Source organism: Schistocerca piceifrons, chromosome X, assembly GCF_021461385.2.
Source record: "Schistocerca piceifrons isolate TAMUIC-IGC-003096 chromosome X, iqSchPice1.1, whole genome shotgun sequence".
NCBI classification, from domain to species: domain Eukaryota; kingdom Metazoa; phylum Arthropoda; class Insecta; order Orthoptera; family Acrididae; genus Schistocerca; species Schistocerca piceifrons.
The window spans coordinates 74,856,543-74,880,094 of record NC_060149.1 but is presented as its reverse complement, the minus strand read 5'-3'; the positions used below and the strand labels follow the sequence as shown (position 1 = coordinate 74,880,094).

Sequence of the window (23,552 nt, the reverse complement as noted above, 5' to 3'; positions counted from 1 at the left end):
TGTGCTTTCGATAATTCTCTACGCTGGTCTATAGCGCGTAGCCTGAGCCCAAGTATTGTCTTCGTATCCAGCGTTTCATGCGAACAGAGATGATACTCAAGACGAGCCAATTAGGGCTGTGTTGTGGGTGATCGAATACTTACCATCGAAAAAGGCTGCAGGAGCGTCTTCACTGCCGCTGCAGAGTGCGGCTGAGAATTTCCGTGAAGTAGGAAGTGAGTGGCAGTTGTGTTAGGTAGGCTGCATTCATTAAGGCGAAGCCTCTCAGTGGGCCCTCCTACTTGGCGGGAGACATTGTTGTTCTAGGCACCTTTCCTCGTTCACAGTGCGCTCATAACTGAAAAGAGCGTCTAGATGCGATCGACGATCATACTGGAAACACTACCCAATACATCTGTGCAGAGCTTCATCGGGTTTTCACTGTGGTGTCCATTCACGACCGATCGGAACTTACTTTCTGGACAACCCTCGTATTAAAAATTTATTTTTATTTTAATAATTATTCTCTCTTTCAATTAAGTGACGAGCCATTTACTGAGAACTAGTCACTTTTACCATTATTATATTTATTTTACTTCCGTTGTTCGTCTTTTGTTGTGCATGATTAGGGTGATTGCATCATCAGCAAAGAGAGCAATTTCTTCTTTATCAGTGTCTTGTGTAATGGAAGATCATTTATTTATACCAAAATCGGGAACAGTCCCAGAAGTGAGCTCTATGGACTGGCAGCAGTTATTTATTCCATTCGTCATGAGATTTCCATGAGCTAGCAGACATAAACGCTTTCTTCCCATCGGTTACGTTTTCTGCTATGGAGAAATACCGCCATTGGATTTAAGCGCTGCTAGCTTACGTATGATTGTTTTGTACAACACTACTGTGATGACAATATACCGAACTTTCGTGTGAATTACTTTCTGTTACCAGAGGTATCGCTGTTTCAGTGTTTATTTCCCACAATTTCTATGACCCATGGACCTTGCCATTAGTGGGGAAGCTTGCGTGCCTCAGCGAAACAGATAGTTGTACCGTAGGTGCAACCACAAGGGAGGGATATCTGATGAGAGGCCAGACAAACGTGTGGTTCCTGAAAAGGGCCATTAGCCTTTTCAGTAGTTGCAGGGGCAACAGTCTGGATGATTGACTGATCTGGCCTTGTAACACTAACCAAAACGGCCTTGCTGTGCTGGTTCTGCGAATGGCTGAAAGCAAGGGGAAACTACAGCCGTAATTTTTCCCGAGGGCATGCAGCTTTACTGTACGGTTAAATGATGATGGCGTCCTTTTGGGTAAAATATTCCGGAGGTAAAATAGTCCCCCATTCGGATCTCCGGGAGGGGACTACTAAGGAGGACGTTGTTACCAGGAGAAAGAAAAATGGCGTTCGACGTGTCGGAGCGTGGAATGTCAGATCCCTTAATCGGACAACTAGGTTAGAACATTTAAAAAGGGAAATGGATAGGTTAAAGTTAGATATAGTGGGAATTAGAGAAGTTCGGTGGCAGGAGGAACATGACTTCTGGTCAGGCAAATACAGGGTTATAAATACACAATCAAATAGGGGTAATGCAGGAGTAGGTTCAATAATAAATAAAAAAATTGGAATGCGGGTAAGCTACTACAAACAGCATAGTGAACGCATTATTGTGGCCAAGATAGATATTAAGCCCACGCCTACCACAGTAGTACAAGTTTATATGCCAACTAGCTTCGCAGATGACGAAGAGATTGATGAAATGTATGGTGAGATAGAAGAAATTATTCAGATAGTGAAGGTACACGAAAATTTAATAGTCATGGGTGACTGGAACTCAATAGTAGGAAAAGGAAGAGAAGGAAAAGTAGTAAGTGAATGTGGCATGTGGGGCAAAGAATGAAAGAGGAAGCCACCTGGTAGAATTTTGCACAGAACATATCTTAATCATAGCTACCACTTGGTTAAAGAATCATGAAGGAAGGTTGTATACATTGAAGAAGCCTGGAGACACTGGCAGGTTTCAGATAGATTATATAATGGTAAGACAGAGATTTAGGAACCAGGTTTTAAATTGTAAGACATTTCCAGGGGTGGATGTGGACTCTGGCCACAATCTGTTGGTTATGAACTGTAGTTTAAATCTGAAGAAACTGCAGAAAGGTGGGAATTTAAGGAGATGGGACCTGGATAAACTGACAGAACCAAAGGTTGTAGAGAGTTTCAGGGAGAGCATTAGGGAACGATTGACAAGTGTGGTGGAAAGAAATACAGTAGGAGAAGAATGGGTAGCTTTGAGAGGTGAAGTGGAGGCAGCAGAGGATCAAGTAGGTAAAAAGACGAGGGCTAGTAGAAATCCTTGATTAACAGAAGAGATATTAAATTTAATTGATGAAAGAAGAAAATACAAAAATGCAGTAAATGAAGCAGGCAAAAAGGAATACAAATCTCTCAAAAATGAGATCGATACGAAGTGCAAAATGGCTAAGCAGGGATGGGTAGAGGACAAATGTAAGGATGTAGAGGCTTATCTCACGAGGGGTAAGATAGATACTGCCTACAGGATAATTAAAGAGACCTTTGAAGAAAAGAGAACCACTTGCATGAATATCAAGAGCTGAGATGGAAACCCAATTCTAAGCAAAGAAGAGAAAATGGAAAGGTGGAAGAAGTATATAGAGGGTCTACACAAGGGCGATGTTCTTGAGGACAATATTATGGAAACGGAAGAGGATGTAGATGAAGATAAAACGGGAGATATGATACTGCGTGAAGAGTTTGACAGAGCACTGAAAGACCTAAGTCGAAATAAGGCCCCGGGAGTAGACAACATTGCATTAGAACTAGTGATAGCGTTGGGAGAGCCATACCTGACAAAAATCTTCCATCTGGTGAGCAAGATGTATGAGACAGGCGAAATACCCTCAGACTTCAAGAAGAATATAATAATTCCAATCCCAAAGAAAGCATGTGTTGACAGATGTGAAAATTAGCGGACTATCAGTTTAATAAGCCACGGCTGCAAAATACTAATACGAATTCTTTAGAGACGAATGGAAAAACTGGTAGAAGCCGACCTCGGGGAAGATCAGTTTGCATTCCGTATTAATGTTGGAACACGTAAGGCAATGCTGACCCTACGACTTATCTTAGAAAATAGATTTAGGAAAGGCAAACCTACGGTTCTAGCATTTTTAGACTGGAATACTCGCTTTCAAATTCTGAAGGTGGCAGAATAGAGTATAGATTTAAGTGTCAGGAAGTCGTTTCTGAAAGTATTTGTGTGGAGTGTAGCCATGTATGGAAGTGAAACGTGGACGATAAATAGTTTAGACAAGAAGAGAATAGAAGCTTTCGAAATTTGGTGCTACAGAAGAATGCTGAAGATTGGATGGGTAGATTACATAACTAATGAAGAAGTGTTGAATAGAATTGGGGAGAAGAAGAATTTGTAGCACAACTTGACTAGAAGAAGGGATCGTTTGGTAGGACATATTCTGAGGCATCAAGAGATCACCAATTTAGTATTGGAGGGCAGCATGGAGGGTAAAAATCGTAGAGGGGGAGCAAGAGATGAATACACTAAACAGATTCAGAAGGATGTAGATTGCAGTAGGTACTGGGAGATGAAGAAGCTTGCACAGGATAGAGTAGCATGGAGAGCTGCATCAAACCAGTCTCTGGACTAAGACCAGAACAACAACGACTTATGAAGTTTATGGCAGTCATCTCAGTTCAGTCGTCCCAGTACTTTTTGGGCACGTCTGAGTTATTTTCTCACGCAAAAACTAGTTTCTTCCTTATCATTTGTTTTACTTGCCACACCGAGCACCTTATGTTTTAATTTCTGCTGCATGTCATAGTGAAACATTATATGTGAAATATTTACCATGAAGACCGAAGATGAAGTATGTCGAAGTTCCTTGGTGGATGTCAACACGTACTAAGTACATATGTGAAAGGCGGAATAATTGGTTATATACTGACACATTCTGAGTAGCACCTCTGTGTCTCGACAAGCAACAAGCACAGACATGCCGTGGTGGAGGTCGGAACGAGAAGCCGATGTCGAAAGAGAGGTGACAGTATGTCGCCAGAGCCTTTGTTCTGCCGCGACTGATGTCACATGGTATCTGTTTTTTATACTACGGAACGCTGTTGTTTGTCACTCTTATGCAAGGTTTACTGATGCTTGCAACGTTTTCACAAGTCTAATTTTTTCATCTCAGACAATAATTTATTTTGAATGAATGCTGGAGCGAAAATTTTTAAAGAAACATATACTTGCATTAATGACGAGTAAACGAGAAGACAATTTTTTTAATTTTTCTCAAGAAAAGTAGCCTAAAATTCTTTATGAAGTGATTATTGTTAAACCTGAGTGCAGCCCATTTTGACGTCTTGACTTTTTAAATATTAATGACGGAGAGAAATTAGTTGTACCATTAAAACCAGGAGAGATGAATGTACAATACTTATACAGTATATATACAATGATTAAATGTTCAGTATACTATCTGAAACTCACACCAGACCATGCCATGAAGTTAGAACGCGTATGCGTAAAGAATAGCAAGTTCATGCAAAAATTTTACCTATGAAGCTATAATGCTGTATTTAAATTTACGTAAACAATGTCAAATGAAACAAAGTGGAACTAAAAAAGTATGATTCTGAAACCAATGGTCAGTTCTGAGTTAAACTCAAGATGATAAGTCGATTTGATAGACCAGCAGTCACACAAGGATGGCGAATATAATTTGATGATGATGGATTAAGATCCTTTAAATAGGTTTGAGAACTAAGAGAGCCGAAGAATTAGAGTATCACCTTCTTAAAATATTTTTAGCGTTTGTTACTCCACCTGTGTTAGAATCAGGTAGTGATAGGGAATTCTGTAATCAAACCGTATTCAAATTATGCGCTATGTGGAAAGATGTTAAGGTAGATCATGGAAAGTGTCGTCATAGTCAAACACATGATTCAATTTGACGGGCCATTCAGGATATACAGAACATGTTAAGTGCATGGATGAACGAAACAACACAAATACATGGTCAGATAGTTTTCCCTCTGTCCAGTTTGCCAAGAACACCACGTACCACGAAGGAATACGCAGAAGTCCTTATGAAGCCATGTTTGCCGTTAAACCGTCATCTTTGCCTGGCGAGCAAATCGCAGATATTGAAATCGAAGAACAATCTGAAGAAATTGTTAATACATTTGAAGAAAATGTGAATACTGGCAATGAAGAAAACCATATTCCAAAGGAAAATATTGAAAAGCAGCTGCAATCCACCAGGTCTCCATACCAAGCGTTATCTGAACGGAACTAGTTCTATAGAAAGAGCTGCCGCGAAAGAGGATCTTCTACTTTAAGCAGCGGAGAAGTTACGAACCTCAAAAAGAATATTTACTCCTGCTCAAATTGCTGATACCATACGAATACAAGACCCTGATGTCAACTTTAGACTTACAGATGCTTATCATGTGTTGGCGGTTATTTTGGGTTAGAAGGTTCCGACTCCTGTAAAGCAGCTAACAAAAAAGGTTCTGTGAAGCGCCTTTATACCCACAATCAATTCGTAATTTGTAAAGGAAAGTCTGTTTCCACTCATGAGATTTCGCAGCAAGAAATTACAGTGAGAGAAGCAGATCCTCCTGATTCTGTAAGTGGAGGGCAAGGTTATACACGCTGCAATTGCAGAAAGTAGTGTTCCACGTCTAAACGCAGCTGTAAAAGCAAGGGAGTCTTGCGCAATACTAAGTGCCATAAGAGTTTACGTTCTGACGGTAAATGAGACCGTAGAACCACAGCCACATTATCAAGTTTATTATTGGTATTGTTTTCTTTTCTCGTTTAGAATGTACTGTTTCTTTTAAGTGCAACAGTTTGTTTACATGTGCTGTTAATTCAATTTTTTCCTATTTTAACGCAGGTGGCAACTTGTTTTAATAATGCAATATGATTTAAAAAGGTAACAAAAATATTTCTATTCATAATGCGCCATTGGTGTTTGCTGAATGTCATTATTTGTCGGTGTAAGTGAGAAGTAAGGATATTTAGTACATAATTCGGACATACCCCAAGCGAGTATGTGAATCTCGATGTTCTCCACAAGCGACTCTGTGAATCTTGACACTCTCCAATTTCGGTTTTTCACGGTAACAGATATATTTGTTAGCAAAATGATTCATCTACAAATAATCACTAATCTCAAAATCCGTTCAAATGGTTCAAATGGCTCTGAGCACAATGCGACTTAACTTCTGAGGTCATCAGTCGCCTAGAAGTTAGAACTAATTAAACCTAACTAACCTAAGGACATCACCCACATCCATGCCCGAGGCAGGATTCGAACCTGCGACCGTAGCGGTCTCTCGGTTCCAGACTGAAGCGCCTAGAACCGCACGGCCACTCCGGCCGGCCTCAAAATCCGTAAGTCGCTTAAAATTTACACCGCTAAGTATACCTTTTACATTTAGAATTTATATTTAGTCTTTCGGTATTTATCTGCTTAATAAAATTACGTTGGATGAAAGAGGAACAGATTCTATATTGAGCAAAGAGTTTAAAATTTTACGCAGGTGCCAGAAACTTGTTTAGTATGTTTGATGACGTAGAATTATTCTATTACCGTAACGGTAAAGTAAATAAAATCAGATTGATTTGTCTTCGTAAACCTTATTTGTCTTTGTAAACAAAGACAACAAAAACGTAATCTTTAAAACCACTAACACTGATAACTCTTCTTATAACAGCAGACTTCGTCATATGGTATGATCGTGACTGCAGAAGCAAAACATTACTTGCAATTTTCAATGACATTACACATCAACTGAATACAACTGAATAATTACCTGTAAGTATCCCTCCTGGTCCTTGACAGTTCTTTTAAAGGTAACATCTTACACCCAGCTGCAAAAAAATGCGAAGCCTTAAATTTTAAAGATAATACGCCATGTGAATCTCGATTATTCCAGTTTATGATGTAAAACACAGCTTAATATCATTTGAATGTAACAAAACCGACAACCGAAAGTACAGGAAGTTTGCCGGTTCTCGAACGATTGTTGATATCAGCTCACCTTGAGGGATCGCTCGTCTGAGGATTTGTTTTTGGTCTCGACAGTGGTTTCACAGCAGTTAGAAATGAATCTCATCCCCTAACTAAACAGTGAGGTCAATACGGGTAATTTTTTGAAAATACCGTTTAATGTTTTATTTCCCCATAGAGGTTTTCACCAATTCTGTTTTTAACGGCTGATCGGCATGATATACAAATACCTGCAGTTTGACGGTCTAGCATCTTTTATTGTTCGCGTTTTCCGGATCATAATGTACCCTTAAAACTGACGCCATAAAACATTAAGGGCGCTGGTGAGCTTTTCTACAAATTGTTCCTTCTTTCAATGCGAATGGCTCACTTGCTTTAATGCTCTTCTCCGAATATGCCTGAAAACATCAATTCAGTCTGAGAGCGAAGCGATTATCGAACGAGTCAGTTAAATTGAACAACTGTGTCCCTTTTATTGTATAACAAATGAAAGTAGCTTTCTTGCGTTCTTTCTGGTTAACTACCGTATCTCCATTTTTTCTGAATCTAATGAAATTTTAAGTTCAGTTAAGATTTTATCCCATTTGATTAATATTTCGAATTAATTCTCATGTTTAAAGAAAGACAAATTGCTGTCCACGGTGTTACGAAAATAGATTTTTTTTGTCACTTAGCGCAATAATACTTGTTTACATCGTATGTATGATGTATGATTCTTAAAATGACTGATCTTTTGAATGTTCTGTCCTCTGTTCATATGAAATAAACATTCGTGTTCTTTGAAAGAGCAGGTGGATTTATAGGTTCGATAATAATCTTAAGACCAGCTGGCTTTGCCAGTATCTCTATACCTCCTATAATTCATGTTCCAAGCGCGGCGGCGCAGTGTTAAGATGCTGTAATTGCACCTGGGAGGAGAGCGGTTCAATTCCTCGTCTGGCCATCCACATTTAGATTTTCCATGGTTTCCATCCACACCCAATTTAAACAACTCAGGTAAAAAACCTTACACATTTTTTGGCAATACTGCAGTGTTGGCAATACATTTTATATTTGAGTATGGCACCAATCAGGGGACAAAGTTAGTGGGAACACTGTCGTCTAATTGAATATAATGCAAAAATACTGTGCTGTCATTAGCTGTAAAATTTTTCCTGCAACTGCAATCGTGCACTGTGTTAGGCTGAAAAACTTTACCCAGCAGCGCCATCGCGTAATATTTAAATTCATCGACCACCACGGTCATTAATTTTTTAAATTTCCCACCCACCATCATGTTATTTTTTAAAAAAGTTCCCATCATCCGTGATCTTTAACATTTAAATTTTCCACATCCGGCGTCTTGATGACGTCACTGCCCTTGGCATGTAGGCAAGCCCCTGGCACTGCGTCTAGACATCCCCGTGGCCATAGGTCAAAATACACTCCTGGAAATTGAAATAAGAACACCGTGAATTCATTGTCCCAGGAAGGGGAAACTTTATTGACACATTCCTGGGGTCAGATACATCACATGAACACACTGACAGAACCAGAGGCACATAGACACAGGCAACAGAGCATGCACAATGTCGGCACTAGTACAGTGTATATCCACCTTTCGCAGCAATGCAGGCTGCTATTCCCCCATGGAGACGATCGTGGAGATGCTGGATGTAGTCCTGTGGAACGGCTTGTCATGCCATTTCCACCTGGCGCCTCAGTTGGACCAGCGTTCGTGCTGGACGTGCAGACCGCGTGAGACGACGCTTCATCCAGTCCCAAACATGCTCAATGGGGGACAGATCCGGAGATATTGCTGGCCAGGGTAGTTGACTTACACTTTCTAGAGCACGTTGGGTGGCACGGGATACATGCGGACGTGCATTGTCCTGTTGGAACAGCAAGTTCCCTTGCCGGTCTAGGAATGCTAGAACGATGGGTTCGATGACGGTTTGGATGTACCGTGCACTATTCAGTGTCCCCTCGACGATCACCAGTGGTGTACGGCCAGTGTAGGAGATCGCTCCCCACACCATGATGCCGGGTGTTGGCCCTGTGTGCCTCGGTCGTTTGCAGTCCTGATTGTGGCGCTCACCTGCACGGCGCCAAACACGCATACGACCATCATTGGCACCAAGGCAGAAGCGACTCTCATCGCTGAAGACGACACGTCTCCATTCGTCCCTCCATTCACGCCTGTCGCGACACCACTGGAGGCTGGCTGCACGATGTTGGGGCGTGAGCGGAAGACGGCCTAACGGTGTGCGGGACCGTAGCCCAGCTTCATGGAGACGGTTGCGAATGGTCCTCGCCGATACCCCAGGAGCAACAGTGTCCCTAATTTGCTGGGAACTGGCGGTGTGGTCCCCTACGGCACTGCGTAGGATCCTACGGTCTTGGCGTGCATCCGTGCGTCGCTGCGGTCCGGTCCCAGGTCGACGGGCACGTGCACCTTCCGCCGACCACTGGCGACAACATCGATGTACTGTGGAGACCTCACGCCCCACGTGTTGAGCAATTCGGCGGTACGTCCACCCGGCCTCCCGCATGCCCACTATACGCCCTCGCTCAAAGTCCGTCAACTGCACATACGGTTCACGTCCACGCTGTCGCGGCATGCTACCAGTGTTAAAGACTGCGATGGAGCTCCGTATGCCACGGCAAACTGGCTGACACTGACGGCGGCGGTGCACAAATGCTGCGCAGCTAGCGCCATTCGACGGCCAACACCGCGGTTCCTGGTGTGTCCGCTGTGCCGTGCGTGTGATCATTGCTTGTACAGCCCTCTCGCAGTGTCCGGAGCAAGTATGGTGGGTCTGACACACCGGTGTCAATGTGTTCTTTTTTCCATTTCCAGGAGTGTAGTATGGAATGCCTATTGCGTTCAGGCTCTCACGTTATTCCATTTCGTGTGCAACATTTGTAGTTACCCGTCAGCTAAATATGTATCCTCTAGGTCACACTTTTACTTCTACTATTTTATTAGTGATTCAAGAGCCTCTAACATTGTTTTCTGATCTCAGTGTTCCTGTAATTTGCCTGATATCGTTATTAGCTTCTTAGTTATGAAAGTTTTCTCAAAAGGTGAAACGAGATGGAACTAACAGAAAACTGCCTCCTGTTTCTGAAAATGAATTTTGCTGCACACATCACAATTAAAACTGGCATTAATACCATATTTGCCAAGTATTGTACCCAATGAGTGATATGAGGAAGAGAGTCCCACTGCGTCTTTTATTTCTGTATAAGACAATCCCAATTCCGAATCTTTCCGTTCAATATCAGAAGATTCATGGACCTATGGACGTGTAAGAGACTCTAATGGAGAATGTTGAATTTTTCTGGTAAATTTCACTGTTGTCATATCATTTTTGTCTAAACATTATACCTGCAATTCATTAAATTTCTTCAACTTCTTAAATGAAAATATAACGAGATTTATTTCCTAGAAAACAGCTCTGCACATCTTGGACACATTCCATTATTCTCATGGTGTCATTCGCCTTCCATGAAGTCACTAACGGCAGAAATACCGGTTTCATTACTGTAATCACTGCTGTCCTCTTATTATGAACAGCTTTTAGATTCGGTATTTTTCCTTTTATTTTGGGCTACATATTGACATTCAATAGAACTTCCATGTCCGTCCATTGCGTTAACTAAAGAATATTATCTTTGATACACCATATTGCTTTATGGGTTACCAAACAAACGTATTGTCTCTCCTAATGTTAGATGGTGCGTGTTGTAATACGAGTAATTCCTTTGAACCTGTATTTCATTTATTATTATTCTTTTGATGGACAGCAATCATTATTGCTGTAGGAATCACTGAAAAGACAGAATAATCATGGCATAAATGTTTACTGTGGTATTCAGTTTTCCCAGAATACACAAGATGCACTTTCTCCGATAATAATTATTCGTCGTATAAGTGTGTACTGTGAACCCGAACTACAGTAATCATAATATCACAGTAGTTTCCTACATTATCAGTATTTCAATAACAGGTGCGCTCACTCTTTACGTAAGCGTTTTCACAATTTTGTCATATATAATGAAATATCTCAAAGGTGAACATAGAGAGAGCTCTTTAGCTGCTTGTTTCCTCCCGATTGTGAGGTTGTGGGAACATGGAAAGCCTGCTCCTCTTACGTGCCCTAATGAACGTTACGTTATAGGTCACCATTTACTTGGAAGAAAGAGATTGGTTCTCCTTTTGCTAATTAATATTTTCTAAGTTACTCGGTATACGTTTATTTCTAATTATAAATATCGACCCCGGTATTTCTCCAAGAACTGAGGGAAACCTCCCCAAAGTCTTAGCGACAGGCATGTCCTCCTTCTGATATCAGGTTCATTGCAATCTAGTATTCTAATTATATCCCTCCTTTTCTTTTCCTTCTGTGGGGTACTGTATATATTAACATTGTTTTCTGGACTTCAAGTGTGATTTTCAGTTGTTACATATTTAATACATTCCTTAAATACAGACGCAGGTTTTGGCTATTTGTATGCAGGTAATCTCAGCAGTATGGTGGTTTCGTTTAGCACTTCTGTGGTGTCTTCTTCGATTTACTTCCACTTTAGCGGGTAGTTTCGTCAGCCGTTATTTATGGGGATCATTTTGGTTTCAGTATATACAGGGCTTCAAAATGCAGTATGTATGACATCTGTACAATGTTTAGTTCTTGTGCAATAAATAGTTGAAAGTGTTCCCAGACTTTATGTACACCTTGTATATATTGCGCAACTTCGTCCTGGGATCTAATCGACGATTCTCCTCTATGTAGACGTTATTTCCATGATTTTTGTTTTACTTCCAGTACACAGTGTCACTGTATACTTACGAATGGGACGAATGAACATTTTTTACTTGTGCGTAAGTGTGTCGTTACTGGCTTCTGGCTGAAATGAGGGAAGGTTAAGGTTTAACGCCTTATCGATGACTAAGTCTTTATAGACATCGCAATAGCTAGGAGTTGACTTGGGGAAGGATGAGGAAGGAAGTGAGGTGTGCCCATTCGGAGGAAGAATCCCCATTTTTGCCTCAAACAATTTAAGGAAATCTTGGAAAACTAAGTAGGGAAGACCATAGGGGGAATTGAACCGTCTTCCTCCTGAATACGAGCGCAGTGTCTTAACAGTGAGCCATCTTATCTGATAGGCCCCTGGTGGAGGTAAGTACTATATAGCTTTCCCCAACGGTTAGCAGCAGTGTACAGTTTACAGGGAAAGGGTATCATGCTAAGTACACCGTTTGAGTTTGCACTTTCCCCATTTAATCTTACATCTTGTAAGGCATAAGCGATGAGGTGGCAGTATCTCCAGAAGGGGCATATACACTGAGGTGACAAAACTCATGGGATACCTGCTAATATCGTGTCGAACTTCCTTTTGCCCGACGTAGTGTAGCAACGTCACGTGGAATGGACTCGACAAATCGTTGGATGTCCCCTGCTGAAATATTGAGCCGTGCTGGCTCTATAGCCGTCCATAATTGCGAAAGTGTTGCCGGTGCATAATTATGTGCACCAGCTAACCACTTGATTACGTCCCATAAATATACGATGGGATTCATGTCGGGTGATCTCGGTAGCGAAACAATTTGCTCGAATTGTCCAAAATGGCGAGCAACCGTGACCCAGTGACGTGACACATCGTTGTTTGGGAGCATGAAGTCAATGAATGGCTACAAATGGTCTCCAAAAAGCCGAACATAACCATTTCCAGTAAATGATCTGTTCAGTTGGGCCAGAGGACCCAGTCGATTCCATGTAAACACAGACCACACCATTATGGAGCCACCGGCAGCTTGCACAGTACCTTGTTGGCAACTTGGGTCCATGGCTTTGTGGGAACTGTGTCGCCCTCTAACCCCACCATCATCTCTTATCGACTGAAATTATGAAATGGCTCTGAGCACTATGGGACTTAACTACTGTGGTCATCAGTCCCCTAGAACTTAGAACTACTTAAACCTAACAAACCTAAGGACATCACACACATCCATGCCCGAGGCAGGATTCGAACCTGCGACCGTAGCAGTCGCGCGGGTCCGGACTGCGCGCCTAGAACCGCTAAACCACCGCGGCCGGCTGAAATTATGACCCACCTGACCAGACCACCGCTTTCCAATCGTCGACGGTCTAACTGATATGGTCATGAGCCTAGAAGAGGCACTGCAGGCAATTTCTGCTGTTAGCAAATGCACTCGTGTCTGTCGTCTGCTGTTGTAGCCCATTATCGCCAAATTTCACCGCACTGATACGTTCGCCGTACGTTCCACATTGATTTCTGTGGTTATTTCGCGCCGTGTTGCTCGTCTGTTATCACTGACAATCCTACGCAATCGCTGCTGCTCTTGGTCCTTAAGTGAAGGCCGCCGGTCCCTGCGTTGTCTGTGCTGGGAGGTAATGCCTGAAATTTGGTGTTGTTGGTACACTCATGACACTGTACATCTCGGAATATTGAATCCCCTAACAATTTTCGAAATGGAATGTCCCATGCGTCTTGTTCCAACTACCATTCCGCTTTCGGATTGGGTTAATTCCTTTCATGCGGCTACAATCACTCCGGAAACCTTGTCACCTGACTCACCTGAGTAGAAATGACAGCTCCACTAATGCACTGCCCTTTTATACCATGTGTACGCGATACTACCGCAGTATGTACCGGGTGATCAAAAAGTCAGTATAAATTTGAAAACTGAATAAATCACAGAATAATGTAGATAGAGAGGTACAAATTGACACACATGCTTGGAATCACATGGGGTTTTATTAGAACCAAAAAATACAAACGTTCAAAAAACGTCTGAGAGATGGCGCTTCATCTGATCAGAATAGCAATAATTAGCATAACAAAGCAAGACAAAGTAAAGATGAAGTTCTTTACAGGAAATGCTCAATATGTTCACCATCATTCCTCAGCAATAGCTGTAGTCGAGGAATAATGTTGTGAACAGCACTGTGAAGCAAGAGTTATGGTGAGGCGTTGGCGTCGGATGTTGTCTTTCAGCATCCCTAGAGATGTCGGTCGATCACGGTACACTTGCGACTTCAGGTAATCCCAAAGCCAATAATCGCACGGACTGAGATCTGGGGACCTGGGAGGCCAAGCATGACGAAAGTGGCGGCTGAGCACACGGTCCTCACCAAATGACGCACGCAAGAGATCTTTCACGCGACTAGCAATACTTTGTTTCGTTTTTGGTTCTAATAAAACTCCACGTCATTCCAAGCATGTGTGTAAATTTTTACCTCTATCTACATTATTCCGTGGTTTATTAAGTTTTCAAATTTATACAGACTTTTTGATCACCCGGTATATGTGGATGGTGCTATCCCATGACTTTCTCACCTCTGTGTAATGTGTCCTAAGTAAAATACTTTGTAGAAAAATGAGTGTGTGATGTGATTGTAATAGTGTGTTGTTTTGTGCGCAGTGTCGGACTTCACGCAGCAGCTGTCTCAGGTGTACGAGCAACACGCTGAGGAGTTACAGCTACTCGTTTCCAGCTTTCGCAAGCGCAACGCCGAGCTACGCAAAGAAAGGTAAACCATCGCACTTCGTATCTCATCATTTTGACAATGTTAGCACCCTAATCTTATTTCATTTTTTTAAGGGTTCTACATAAATAATGAAGTTAGGTAGGGATGCAGTGCGTCACCATAGTTAATTAGCTTCTATAGAGATGAATCGAAACACGCAAATAGTGCTTTGGGAATGCAGTCAGGGAGGCAACAGTATGTGAACACCTTACTGTATACTGAGACGATGAAGCAATTATTCAAGAAATTGAAGACATAGTCCACAGGGCAGTATAAACGCTACATCTCTTGAGCCCTGTGTATAATTCGGAAATGTGAATTACTAAAGCTATGGTTACCTGTCCGTGTAACTTAAAGTGTAACGCGCAGTAGATTCATGACAGTGGGCTGGTACACCGGCCAGTTTCACTGTGGGGTCTATCCGGTTTCTCAAGCTCGTTTAGGCAAATTCTGTGCCGATCCCAAATGTTCGCCTCAGAGAATACGATACAAACACAGTTCAAATACGATACACACAGAAGAATGTTTTTACAATTCACAGACACATGGCGCACACGTCACCCTCTCTTAGCTTAACTTAGCGAGTGTGGCGCCAGGAATTCCATCTAGCCATAAAATTAAATAAAGTGAATGATTTGCCAAATTCTGAAGAAAGCGAGCCTCACACTGGACGAGGTACATGATGGGGAAAAGAAAGGAAGATGTGCAAAACTCTGCATAATAGAAGTTAATATCGGTAATTTCTACATGGAAGGAAAGTTACGTGGTGAATCTACGTGTAATATATAGAGATGCACGGAACCAATATGAATGGAAAGACTATTTTCTGCGAATGTTCAAGACCAGGATCCCAAAGAAAGCTTAGCGTTACAAAGCTTCTGAGAAAATATCAGTGTGGAGACCGAGGACGGGATGTAAAAGAAATATCTTAGCCTAAACTCGGAAAGCTAGAAGCAGAAGAAGAACTTGAGTGACAAACAATGCGTGAAAATCTTGTTCTGTAGTTGTAAGTTACCTTGCACAACTTTCTATCAAGGCACGAAGAAATGTTGTAGTCGTTTTAGGCAGTGTGTTAGATGCTGGGACAGCCCGTATCCACCAATGTGAGACTGCTGCAGCCATGCTTAGTGGCAGCTATGTCTGAACCTGAAAACTTTTCTGTAAACCTACATCTACATCTACATTTATACTCCGCAAGCCACCAAACGGTGTGTGGCCGAGGGCACTTTACGTGCCACTGTCATTACCTCCCTTTCCTGTTCCAGTCCCGTATGGTTCGCGGGAAAAACGACTGCCGGAAAGCCTCCGTCCGCGCTCGAATATCTCTAATTTTACATTCGTGATCTTCTCGGGAGGTATATGTAGGGGGAAGCAATATATTCTATACCTCATCCAGAAACGCACCCTCTCGAAACCTGGACAGCAAGCTACACCGCGATGCAGAGCGCCTCTCTTGCAGAGTCTGCCACTTGAGTTTGCTAAACATCTCCGTAACGCTATCACGCTTACCCAATAACCCTGTGACGAAGCGGGCCGCTCTTCTTTGGATCTTCTCTATCTCCTCTGTCAACCCGATCTGGTACGGATCCCACACTGATGAGCAATACTCAAGTATAGGTCGAACGAGTGTTTTGTAAGCCACCTCCTTTGTTGATGGACTACATTTTCTAAGGACTCTCCCAATGAATTTCAACCTGGTACCCGCCTTATCAACAATTAATTTTATATGGTCATTCCACTTCAAATCGTTCCGCACGCATACTCCCAGATATTTTACAGAAGTAACTGCTACCAGTGTTTGTTCCGCTATCATATAATCATACAATAAAGGATCCTTCTTTGTATGTATTCTCAATACGTTACATTTGTCTATGTTAAGGGTCAGTTGCCACTCCCTGCACCAGTGCCTATCCGCTGCAGATCAAATGTGTTTGATCATAGCAATAGTTCATCCATTGTGCCTCCACATGGTGATAGCGATACACAAAGGTATTATAAAATGGTAACCTACGGATTTAAGCTTTCTAATAATCGTGAAGTCGAAACTTTTGCGTTTTGAGTGTGATGTCAGCAGTGACGTAACATTGTAAGCGTTTGATTGCATATACACTAAGTTATAATTAAGTTACCCGTTTTTTTTTCCCAGAACCAGACGAATTGCTCTATCTTGAACACAGCTGACTTCTTCACTTTCCAACAGAGCGTCTGATGCAGTATGGATCCTTTACAGGTCGTTCTGGGATAACAGTGGTGTCCGATATTACCAAAGGGGCAATGTGCACAGACTTCTGTCCTAGCTTTCACCTCATCCGCTAGATCCCTGTGTTTCAATGGAGATGGTTTGCAAAAAAAAAAAAAATAAATAAATAAATAAATACATAAATAAATAAATAAATTTGCTCTGAGCACTATGCGACTTAACTTTTGAGGTCATCAGTCTCCTAGAACTGAGAACTAATTAAACCTAACTAACCTAAGGACATCACAAACATCCATGACCGAGGCAGGATTCGAACCTGCGACCGTAACGGTCGCTCGGTTCCAGGCTGTAGCGCCTAGAACCGCATGGCCACTCCGGCCGGCAGGTGGTTTGCAAATTATGGGTGTTTGATACAGCAGTGTCTCTAATGTAAGTGACTTTCTCACCTTTATTGACGATTGTTATTCCAGGTAGATTGCATCGGAATGTTTTATGCGTTACTATGTTGCGGTTTCAGTAATACTGAAGTTTTGATTTTCTACAGCAGTGGAAGGATTGTTTCTGTAATATGGGAGAATTGTTGTACTAACCGAAACTTGTGTTCCACCTTCTGGTGAATTACTTTAGCGACTTCATCATTTCTATCAAATATTCTGTGGGTGCCAGAGCCTTACATCCAATGTAATGTGTGATATCGCTTTCTTCTCATCCTCATACTTCCTGCTGCTATCATTTATACCTAGCTTCTCTCGGATATGCTTCCGATAATTCCTTGTTGCAGTGTACATGTCTTCTATTGCTGTTAGAAACCCCACATTTTGTGTACGTCAACTAATTGTTATGTACCTGCAAATCGACATGATCCGCGCTGAGTTAGTTTACAAGTTTCCCGCGTAGTTCCTTTCCAATGCGCCCAGTAATATACTGACTAAATGTCGCTGCTACATTTTTAGATCTGATGATGACTGTAAAGCCGAAACCGGTAATCAATTTTAATAAAGTATTACGAGACCAAGACACTGACTTTTGTAATGTAATGCGTTGCAGAGATCACCGGCCTCCCCAGGAGGTAAAAAGAACCTAATTTCCCGCATCGGACAGTTTCTCTGTGTCACATGATTAAAACTTACGAACATTTTGGACATACTGTGTGTGTCCTTTACGGTGTGCTGATGTTCTGAAGTCATCTACTTGATAGCTTCACCAACGCGCGGGTTTGCGAATTTCTAACTTTTAATCAGATAACTCGACATGGTGGAAAAATTCTGCAGGACGCTATCTGGGAGAGTGCAGCAACAACATGGAAACTGCTCGTGATTTACTCTGCCCACGTTTGTAGGCGTAATGCGTTAAACTTTTAATTTGATAACCCTGCATCAACTCCAAGAAACTTGTGCGGATGTTATTTGGGAGAGTGGCACAATAGTATAGCGGCCGCGAGTAACCGACGATATCCGTCGTTGTTTGCGCAACTCTTTACTCAACCTTTAAGGCTGTTCCACGGAAGCACGGCGTTTAGGCACAGGATGAGAGCTGACAGACCATAGCTCTCTTCACGGAGACCAGCTCTTCCTCAGCAAAGCACCGTTCTGTTGCACACTTACATCTCACACGAAAACGAAACCACACATCATATTTTGTGGCACTTCATCAAAATAAATTGTTCGAATCCCTTGACGTCCATCAGTTTTTTTTAAAAATAGGCATCAGTGTCTCGATTATATTCCAGTATACGTTGTGAAAAACGTCTGAGATATTGAATGAACATAACCAACAAAACTGTTTCACAAACCTTAACAGATATCTGCTCTTTCAGTGTGACAATGGAAATAGTTGACACTACAATAAAATTCCCCAAAACAATTATTCTGTCTTCACTATAGTCCATATCTGAAAGACGGCAGTCTTGAGGTGTGCATCCTCATGTGTTTCCTATAGGTAAAGATGTAATGTGGCCTAAACAAAGTAAACGTCAACTAGTCACGTTTTGTGCCCCTTATACGGGACAAAGCCATTAGTTCCAGTCGCCAAATTTACCAAAGTAAATTAATTCAGGTGTGGTGATGCGTTTTTCTCTGAATAAAGCGTTGACATTCCCGGCAGAGATATCATGTTTTATTTTTCCAGCACCCGTTATTACCACGGACTTGAAAACCTGATACGGGATCTATCACTACTCGTCCACTTGGCCGTTTCAGTAATATGTCTAGTCAACGAGTGCCTAACTTTTCCTCTGACCGAACACTCTAGGAATCCTGGCACTTTGATAGAGCACCTCGTTTTGAAGTCTCGTAAAATTAGTAAAATTTTTAAAATGTGAAGAACTTGTTTTATTCTGTCATTATTTCAATTTTAAATCATAACGAATGACGTAGAAACCATAAAAAATTAAAAACCAAGACAAAATTTCGAAAAATGAACGCTGTGTTATTAATAATTTTTCACGGAGCAGTTATTCTCTTACCGAGCGAGGTGGCGCAGTGGTTAGCACACTGGACTCGCATTCGGGAGGACGACGGTTCAATCCCGCGTCCGGCCATCCTGATTTAGGTTTTCCGTGATTTCCCTAAATCACTCCAGGCAAATGCTGGGATGGTTCCTTTGAAAGGGCACGGCCGACTTCCTTCCCCGTCCTTCCCTAAACCGATGAGACCGATGACCTTGCAGTTTGGTCTCTTCCCTCAAAACAGCCCAGCCCAGTTATTCTCTTCCCGCGGAACACCATTGTTCCGTAGAACACAGTTTGTGAGACCCTGGTCTGAACACAGTGCAGGGGAGATGGGGAGCAGTGCGCACTCAGAGTTTTACACCCATACCCCTAACCGACCAGTTCGAGGAGCTGGCTTCCACTGAACTGAAACTGTTCAAGTGAGACTCAATCTACCTGTTGGGAAATGTGTTTTGTTCCACGTAAAGGATTGGCAAACGCAAAATGTATAAAGACCTGTTTGACGTGGACATTCCAAAGGTGCAATGAATAATCGTACCCACTATGGAAATGGCAGCAAGGACTGGGAAGGAACACCATGTGCATTGAGTGTGTACGACTGGGGGCCTCATTCAGGATGATAAGACTATTATGGATGCCACTCACGGAACAGGGTGCAACCAACTGCATATTGTGGTACATGCTGAGACCAACGTTGCCTATAGCCTGGGCTCCCAGGTCATTCTTGCACCATTTCAGCGTCTAACACAGACGGTTAAAAATACCACCATTCTTCATGGAGTTTCAACTAGCTCACAATCTGCAGAACTAGCTCTCTTGTTCTGAGTCGAGTGGAAGGCTTGAACCAGCAACTGTGAAGGTTCTGCGACAAGCTAGGCTGAGACTGTCCCAGACTTGGTCCATACGGTTCAGAACTGTAGGAGAGCCCTAAATGGATCAGGTATGCTCTGCACAACAGAAGCAGTGCAGCGAATAGGTAGCTAAATGTATGAGGGGTGCACACAATGGTGTCTACAGTATGCGACTCTCCTTCCAGTCCAATAACGATAGTTGTTAGAGCCTCTGAAGTACCAGTGTAGGATCCAAATAAATGCTGCTAATAGGTTAACCAATGAAGCATCAGCAACAAAGTGGTGGAGTTTGAAGCGCTCCAAAAAACAACGAAGCACACATAAGCTGTTTGCAATCCTAAACTGACAGCAGTGAGACGTACGGGGAAAATTTAAGCATACATGGAGAGCATAGGCTAATGGGAAGTGGAGGTAGTGTACTTGTCACAGTAGACATGAAACTGAAATCCACCGAGATTGAAACTGAACCTGCATCATAGATTATTTGTGGAAGAATCAGCATCAGGGGTGAGCATAATGCTATAACTGGATTCTTGTCTCGACCACCAGTCCCACCCGCTGAAGTCTGCAAAAATCAGAGACAATCTCATTTCGCTAATATGTAAGAGTAGGGGAATAACGTTCATTCTGGACAGCTTTAATTCATTCAAGATGGTGGAACCCCCCCCACATACACACCCCAGCACCCTGGTGTAGCTGTGGCAGTGGTGCACTGATAATGTCATGAATTCTTCCTCCCTCCCCCTCCAAACAAAACCCCTCCCCCGCTTCCTGGGACTGATGACCTCAGTAGTTAAGTCCCATAGTGCTCAGAGCCATTTGAGCCCACTTCCTGTCCCCCACCACCCCTCCCCTACCCAACTTGGAAATTGGTGGGAAAAATTGCTCACTCTGTCCTGAGCTGTTGGTGCAGAACGACTTAAGGTAGTGTGTTTTCCTTAATGTGGGTGCTATCCTGTGAGAAAATGTTCATTATTTCATCATTTTTAGGATTAAAATTGGTGGTACATTCAAATTTTGGTGGGAAGTGGTACTGGTTTAGATAATAAGTCATATGCTTCAGTAGCGTCAATTACAGTGCAGAGGACTTAATAATACATTGTTTATTTATAAAATTCAGTTTGTATATTCTTTATTTAATCGGTTTGCGAGAGACATGACTCTCTCACCTGGAAATTGTCTGGAAAAATCACTCAGTCTGTGCTGAACTGTTGTTGTGGAAGAACATAGGGTGGTTTTTCTTTTTTGGGGGCTATTATCCTGTTAGAAAATTTTTCCTTGTGCACGTGCTCAACTTGATGTGTGGAGACCAACTGTCCTATTTCACATTACCGCCACTTTAGGGGGCTGAAAAAAGCGACCTTCACTCCTCCAGCAATAAACTGCTGTGAGCACACCATTCTTTCGTCAGTGTTTCAGGTGGACGGCGACATTTAAGTTCCCAACGTGTTCACCAATCCTTTCTGGAAATATGGATGGTTTTCTTCCACCCACTAGAGGTTTCTACAAGCAAGAGGCGACCACCCCATTCGTTCTGGCAAATACGTGAGAGAGACCACAAGAGCTTTGTTTTTTGTTGGTGTTTCAAGAGGTCGGCAGCACTTACGTGTGCAGGTGTCCCATGACTGTTGGATGTAGGAAGGATATTTTCGCTATTAGTCTAGCACTAGAGAGTTGCTCCAGCCGGGATAGCCAATAACCCCTTGGGGGAAGTATGGGTGATAGTGATAACAGGGTGGCAAACTTTCACTCAAGTACAGGGGAGTAGCCTCCTACCGATCTACAAGTGATTGGCTGCTGGAGGGAACATAATGGTATTAGTACACTGACCTACCGTCTCCTTGCTGCTATAAATCCGTGCTCTTGACATACAGGAGTCATGCAGCAACAGCACTGGGGATAAAACACGCTTATATCTATTTATGAGTCGCAAGTCGCATCCTAGGCAACAGAAACGAAGGAGTCACATCGTGCGATATTTTTTATGAGTGTAGTGCTCATTATCTCACTTCAACATGGCCTCTAAAGACGAAACAACTGTCTAGTACATCCAGTCTTGTCCAGCACCATTTACAGAGTGGGTTGTGTACCGGAACAGCTGATCGGCCGGAAAATTTCTACCGGCCGCGACACGCTAAGCTATCGTATGCAGTCGGCCAAACCCTCGAGACCACGCCTGCCGCAGGTTACTGGCCGCGGAACAGCGTCGCTAAGACCTAGCACACTGTGAAAGAAGCAGGCGTGGTTTTGACGTAGAGTTCTAACCACAATTCCTCTGCAGACATAGACTCTCTAGTTTAAAAATTTCACTTTACGCAATACGAGGTGGGGATGTTGTTCTCCATAAACCTTGAAATTCTGATACGAAATGCAGAATCCTTCGCTTTATGCACGCTATTTCCGAAGGCATAAGTAATTGGAACATGCACACGTTTTCACATCGCTAATATATCGTTATTTATTGGTCCTTAGTGAGAAAATCCTGTACAATAGTCTGGCATAGGCTATATTTCCACTAAATAATGTCTCATTCGGTAAAACAACCTGTTCTTATCATTTTAATATCTGTTATGTCCTGCATCACAGGACTAGAATCTTAAAGTCATTTTTGGCTCATGACGGAGTGATAAGAGCATGCTCTACGCCTGTCACAGGTTGCCTCCTCACTTTTGAACTCCGTTAAGATAGTCAACTGTCTCATCTCCTACGAAATCTCTTAAGGTAATCAAATAGCAGTACGGCACTAAATGTATTGTACGTTAATAGGATTAGAAATCTCGTAAATTATCAGCGTAAGCGTGATCCGCAGTAAAATGCATAGCTGTAAGCATCTGAAGTGTGCTGAAGGAGAATGCATATATCTAAGTTAGATTGATTTGCTGGAGTCTTAAGGGAAGCCGCAATTCTCGTCGGCGTATCAAAAATGGTTCAAATGGCTCTGAGCACTACAGCACTTAACTGCTGAGGTCATCAGTCACCTAGAACTTAGAACTACTTAAACCTAACTAACCAAAGGACATCACACACATCCATGCCCGAGGCAGGATTCGAACCTGCGACTGTAGCGGTCGCGCGGTTCCAGACTGTAGCGCCTAGAACCGCTCGGCCACTTCGGCCGGCGTCGGTGTATCACGTGGCGAATGTGGCACTACAATTCAGACAGAGGTGTAAGAGGCTGTAAGACAACTGCTGTTGCTGGAAGAAACATCGTGATTGATTTGCTCTGGCTTGTGCTTCTTGGTTAATTGACTCTCGATGTACGACAATCAGATAGGCGTGTAGGTACAGGGTTTGCTTCTAAATAAATAACTACACTACAAATATGCGTACTACCATGTGAATATACTCTATTCTAGACGGAATACTGTGTTATGGTCGGTCCGCTCCCGAAGAGCGCGTGGCGGAAAAATGAATAATGCTATGATTAAACCCCAAATATTTCCCTAGCTCTGAATTGTACATGAAGGTGCGAGGCTGTTGCGTCA

General features: G+C 42.5%; 1 protein-coding gene and 1 non-coding gene across 2 annotated transcripts in view; both read left to right on the top strand.

Moving 5' to 3' along the window:
* The first annotated feature begins 14,363 nt into the window (after positions 1-14,363).
* LOC124722181 overlaps positions 14,364-23,552 on the top strand; it is a 997,523-nt gene continuing 988,334 nt past the window's right edge. Inside the window, exons 1-2 of the mRNA XM_047247381.1 lie at positions 14,364-14,382; positions 14,462-14,570. Coding sequence (XP_047103337.1) covers positions 14,364-14,382; positions 14,462-14,570 — 128 coding nt within the window. The remainder of the gene's footprint in view (positions 14,383-14,461; positions 14,571-23,552) is intronic.
* Positions 22,574-22,765, top strand: LOC124723874. Its single transcript, XR_007006557.1, has one exon. It is a non-coding gene; the product is annotated as a U2 spliceosomal RNA (small nuclear RNA).